Raw genomic sequence first — 5,777 nt, 5'->3', positions numbered from 1 at the left:
AACCTCCACTGCTGCCCTTCGTGCTCCTCTGGGGATGGCAGAGTCTGTCCCGGGCACCGGTGTGTCCCTGGGTGTCCCCAGCAGTCCTGGCACTGGGAGCACAGGAGCCCGTGGGTGACGCAGGGACATCCTGTGCTCCCAGCATCCAGCTGAGGCCGGGGCGTGCGGACGGCTGGGTGATGCTGAGCAAGTTTTCCTGCCTCGGCCCTGTAGGGGTGCAAACCCTCTGTCCCTCGGTGTCAGCAAAAGCACGGGAAGAAGGTGACAGTTGGTGGGAGCTGGAGGGACAGCCTGTGGAGCTGGAAGGGGGGGTGTGCTGGCAGCGGTGAGCAACACGGCTCAGCTGGGGGCCCGGATGCTGCTGGGCTGTGCCGACCCTCCCGCTGGGCAGCAGTGGGGCGCAGCCTCGCTTACAGAGGATGTGGGCGCGGGGGTGCTGAAGGCAGCTCTGCACCAACCCCCGTGGGAATCCGGCCAAGCTGCTGCCACTGGCCGCACCTCCCAAACCCAGGGCAGGGCTGCGCCGCGGCCAGCTGGGGACACGGGGATGGAGCTGGTTCCCCCCAGCATAAAGGGAAGATGTAGAGAAGAGCCCTGAGAGCAGCCAGGGCTGGCAAACCACCACACAGGCTTTCGGCTGGACCCAGCCCCTGAAGTGGCTGCGGCAGCTCCTGGAGTCCACGGCTCTGTCCAGGGCTCAGGGTCAGGGGTGCGGGAACTGGCAGCGCCCAGGAGTGACACCGACCCCTCCAGGCTGGGGACGCAGCGGGATGTTTTTCAGGGAGTCCCTCCCTGTGTGGGGGGGGCCCGCCCAGGAGGGAGAGGGTCTGCGGGCAGGGGGGCTCTGGAAGCAGTTAAGCGGAGAGCGCACCCAACCCTTGCACTGGGGATTTTTTTCCTTATTTCCTCCAAAGCCATCCTTGGCCGGGCCTTCACACGCTTCCTGCGCTGAGCTCAGGCCCTGAACTCCCCCCTGTGCCAAGCAGCCACTCACTGGCTTTAAATAACCCACAGGAAGGAAAGGCCAGAGGACGTGTCCCAGGGCAGCCGCCGGCCTGGGATGTCTGGCAGGATGGGGAGGGGGTTGGCATCCCCCCTATCCCTTGTCCCCGCGCAGGGCGATGAGCCCTGGTACGTGTGGGAGCCTCCAGAGCACGAGCTCCCATGGGCTGGATCACAGGGCTGGACCTTGCCAGCGGTGCCGAAGGGTAAAGCAACGCTCCTGAGCTACACGGAAGAGCAACGGCCACAGGGCAGCCTCCAAGGGCAGGGAGCGACCCCCCCAGCAGTGCTGGGGGACCGGAGCAGCCCCCGAGCCCCTCCGCACCACGGGGCTGTCCTGGCGGGGAGGATGCAGCGAGGCCTGTGGGAGGAAACGGCCTTTGTGCAACAGCTCACGGCCAAGACGAGGTTTCCTGGAGGCTGCGCTGCTCGGCATCACTCACACCCCAGCATCCCCTCCCGCCTGCCCCAGTGTCGGGCTGGGACACCCCCAGGGCTGCGATCACAGACGTGGCTGCGCCTCACGGCCACCACCCAGAGGGACCGAGTCCTGACTCAGCCCTGAAGCGCTCCCCAAAGTGTCCGAACCCCACAGCGTGTTGCTCGAGGCCCCCAGAGCCCCCCACCCTGGCAACAGGGGTCTGGGGAGCACAGCTGCTCGCGGCGCAGGGCAGCGGGAGCCACTGACGCTCTCGGGGCGGGAGGCACTGCAGGACCTGACTTTTCCCCTGTAAGGAGACATCCCGTCCAACACCCCCCTCCGCCCCCGCACTCGCAGCCCTCGACCCCTTTCATCCCGCAGCCAGGGCCGAGGGCGGGGGTGGTGCTCCCGGAAGCCGGACGCAGGGGCAACTGTGCCAGCACTGGGGGTGGCCGGGAGGGCAAGGGAGGGACAGGGGACCAGGGCTGTGCTCCTGGAGCGAAGGGCCCTGCAGCTCCACTCGGGGAGCACCTGGGTCTGGCACCGGTGACGGGAGCGTGTGGGGATGGCACGGGCTGACAGAGGCAAAGGCGTGGGGGTGAGGAGAACCCCCCCAGCACGCCCCAGCGCCCAGCAGGGCAAGGGAGCTCCCAGTGCTGGCCCAGCGGTGCTGGCTGGTGACGATATTCAGCAACGACACCACGTGGCTGAGGGTGCCCAGGCCAAGGATCCCAGAGTTTAAACAACCCCTATTTATTTGTACCAAAGTCTCAGTGTGCCTCAGGAGAAAAGGACGGACAGAGAAATCCTTCAGGAATAGGTCCCGTGCTGGGCCAGGCGCCGGGGACGTCCATGGGACAGCGTCTGTGACGGAGGACAAGAGCCCCCTGCCCATCCCCTGTGCCAGCGGTCCGGAGGGGAGCCCAGCAGCCCCTCATCGGCGGTAACGGTAACGCTTGAAGTGGAACCAGAGCTGGAAGATCCCATTGGCAAACTGGCAGCGGAAGCCGTGGCGGTGGGAATACTCCCACTCGCGGTTGACGATCTTGAAGGCGATGTCCTCGTAGGGCGGCCCGGCGTGGAAGCGCAGGATGGCAAAGTCCTTGTTGTCCTGGCAGGCCTCCAGGAAGTACTCGGGGGTCGAGCGCTTGTCGATGAGGTCGGGGTAGAAGATATTGAACTTGTAGCCCTGCACGATCTTGGGGGGCGGGTTGTCGAAGTCGTAGTGGGTCTGGTTGTACTTGTTCCACTCGAAGCCCGTGTGCACGCGGTTGAAGAAGCGGGGCTTGCGGGGCCGGTACTTGTCAGCCCAGAGATAGGCCTTGCCCGTGAGGGGCATCTCCACGCTGAACTGCGCCTCGTCTGCGCCCATGCCCTCCTTGGCCTTACGGAAGAAGATGTCATCGGCACTCTCGGTGGCGTCACCTATAGGGAAGAGAGAGGTGACACCACGTGTTCCACATCTTTTCTGAGGGCGGTGTTCCCCCTCCAGCCCTGCACCCCGAAGCACACGCCCGCTCTGTGGGCCAGGTGGGCTGCGAGACCGGCGGGTGTGGGGGGCTCCTACCTGTGACCTGGAGCTGCTGGCGCAGAAGCAGCAGCCGATGCGTGTCCTCCTCAGCCTCCAGCACGTGGGCGTCGAAGGGGAGCTCGTTGGGGCCCAGCAGCCGAGGGCTGTACTTCCCGGCATCGTAGTCGTCCAGGCTCTGCTGGATCAGGTCCTCCTCCATCAGTACGGCTTCCCCCTCCGCCTCTCCTTTGGCCTCCGCATCCTGCTCAGCCTCCAGCTCGGAGGACGGCCCTGGCTGGACCACGATGCTCTCCTCTGGATCCCGCCTGCAAGGAAGCGAGAAGAGAGAACTGGGATGGGGACGGTACGCTCCTTCTCCGCTCGCCTGAGTAGGAAGCGAGAAGAGAGAACTGGGATGGGGACAGTACGCTCCTCTGCTCGCCTGAGCTCTGTCTGTGGGATGATGGGAGCACGAGGCTGCATTTTCAATGCCCCATGGGTGGCTGCGCTCCTCAAAGAAAGGGCCACGTACCTGTCGCTGGGGGAGGCCGGCTCCCGCTTGATGATTTTTTTTTTGTTCGCTCTCCACACCCTGCTCCTGCTTCAGCTTGTACAGCTTCTGGCGCAGCACGTCCTGGTGCCGCTCGCGCAGCCTGCGAAGAGGAGATGAGCCGTCAGGTCCCACCCAGCAGACTCGCCTCGTGCCCACACTGCAACACCCACCACACCGGGTAGAAACCCGCTGGGTTTTGTATGGTTTTTGGGGTGAATAACCCTCCAGTTTGGTTCCCTCTTGGGAGAGCTCATGTTAAACTTTGTTGCCAGACAAGGGACTGCGTGTCCAGCCCTTCTCCTTTCTTGGAAGAGCCAACCATCTCAGAAAAGGTATAAAAACTCCTCCACCAGTGACTTTGGGTCCCCAGCTCTGCTCGCAGTGGGGTCTGCGCTGCACACTTCCCCAGCCACGGTCAGGAACAGTCCCCTCTCACCTGGCCCGAGCCATGTAAGCCTTCAGCTGCTGCAGCAGGCTCTCCCAGTACCCAATGTCAAGGTTGGGTCCTCCTGCCCGGATCTTGCTCTCGATGCCCTGGTACAGCACTTGCAGCTGGATGTACGTCTTCCCCTTGAACACTGACTGCACGTCTGAGCTGACAGAGGCGTTGACGCCCTCCCGACGCTCACCTGAACAGACCAGGGCAGCCAATCAGTGTCTGAGCGCTCAGCCCACCTTCACCCAGACCCTCCGGGGCTGCACCCGACGCCGGGAGGCTGGACCCGAGCAGGGGACGGCTGCTGGACTTGCAGCCTCCACCCGGCAGATCTCAGAGAACTCCTCTGAGCCCGAGCACACGTGACAGAGCCGACAGCCCCACTTCACCCACTGCTCATGCTCCCCGTCACACTTCTGCCTTCCCGCTCACCCGGTCCTCCTTTCCCAGAGGCCTCCAGCTTGCGGAGCTTGGCTATCTCATCCTCGGTGATGATGGTCATGTCCCTCCAGAAATCCACGTTCTTCCCTTGCTCCAGCTCCATGTAAACCTGCAGGCGGGAGACAAGCAGGACATCAGGCACCTGCTCTGCACCACGGGCAGGGAAGTAGAGCTCAGGTGGGGCAGGTGGAAGCTTTGAGCTCAGCCCCTCAGTGAGCCCTGGCACAGGGGCAGCAGTTCCGGCACCTGGATGTCCTCCACCAGATCCTCCATGTCGGAGACGGTCAGGCCGTTCAGGAAGGTGTAAGGCTCGTGCATCTCCACGGCCAGGTCATCGTCCTCTGCGCTGATGTACTTGGCCAGAAGGTCGATGGGCTTCGCCCTCCCGTCCCGAATCCGGATCTTAGACCTGGGCAAGGGGAGAGGGACAGTGAGAGGTGCCTGCCATCCTCTGCTCCCTGGTGGGATCATCCCCACGGAGACATACACCTACCGCAGCTTAGCCTGCTGCAGGTGGAAGTTGTCCTCCTGCTCCTCCCAGGTTTTGAAGTGCTCTGCTTCTTTCTCCCGCTGCAGCATCTCCAGCTCCTGCTCACGCATCGCCTTCTCCCGCTCCCGCTCCAGGCGCAGCTGCTTCACCTGCCCAGGGCAGAAGGATATGTGAGGTCACAGCGGTTGGGACACCCAGGCAGGACAATCTGTTTGAGGACGCAGCCTCGTCTCCCAACGCCGGCCTCCCCGCGGAGCCAGCAAGGCCCAGTGGGGCCGGGCTGCTGGCTGCCACCCGTTTACAGACCTCAGTGCCGTGACCTGGCACTTGTCCTCCTCAGCACCTCCAGAGCTGGACTCAAACCCAAGAGAAGAGTCTTCTCAACCAGGAATAGCACAAGTCAGTACAGCGTTCCCCACCTGGAGCCTACGGGCAACCCCCAGTGAGAAGAATAAGGGGATTTCCAGGTGAGCGACTGGGAGAACTGGGCTGTCTATATAGAGTGTCAGACGGTGGGAGGGAGGAGACCTCTGATCCCACCTTCTGCAGCTCCAGGCGATTGTCCTCCTGGATTCGCTTATTTCGCTCCTTCAGGTCCTTCTCATCCAGGTGGCTGATCCCTTTCTTTTCCAGTGCCTGAAACAGAGTAGCCAAGGGAAGCCAAGAACTCAGCGACCTCTCCAGCCCCTCACCAGCCAGCAAATGCCACCACGTCCATCCGCTTCCCTTGCTCCAGCAAACTCTGATCCTGCCAAAGGTCCCCAAATCCCTCGAATCCCACTCCTGAAGCTCCTCAGTGAAACCCAGGCTCAGCCCAGAGAAGCCACCTGACCTGGCCAGCACTAACACACCAGCACAGCCTGCCCAGCACTCAGCCCGCAGCTCCCTGCACCTCTGGGTCCCTCTCCCGCACCCTGAGCCACC

At 63.4% G+C, this 5,777-nt stretch overlaps 1 protein-coding gene across 1 annotated transcript; it reads right to left on the bottom strand.

The window, feature by feature from the left end:
* Positions 1–2,184: 2,184 nt before the first annotated feature.
* On the bottom strand, positions 2,185–5,489 carry CACTIN (cactin, spliceosome C complex subunit; the record flags this gene model as incomplete). Its single annotated transcript, XM_009867610.1, is given in 9 exon segments — positions 2,185–2,848; positions 2,991–3,259; positions 3,466–3,504; positions 3,506–3,586; positions 3,923–4,115; positions 4,355–4,472; positions 4,610–4,772; positions 4,857–5,002; positions 5,394–5,489. Coding segments are annotated over 9 exon segments (1,596 nt in total), but the record flags the coding sequence as incomplete, so codon positions are not given.
* Between the last annotated feature and the right edge of the window lie 288 nt (positions 5,490–5,777).

The sequence above is a fragment of the Apaloderma vittatum genome, unplaced genomic scaffold, assembly GCF_000703405.1.
Source record: "Apaloderma vittatum isolate BGI_N311 unplaced genomic scaffold, ASM70340v1 scaffold24024, whole genome shotgun sequence".
Taxonomy (NCBI): Eukaryota; Metazoa; Chordata; class Aves; order Trogoniformes; family Trogonidae; genus Apaloderma; species Apaloderma vittatum.
The sequence above is the reverse complement of the archived record's forward strand: the minus strand, read 5'-3'. Positions and strand labels throughout refer to the sequence as shown.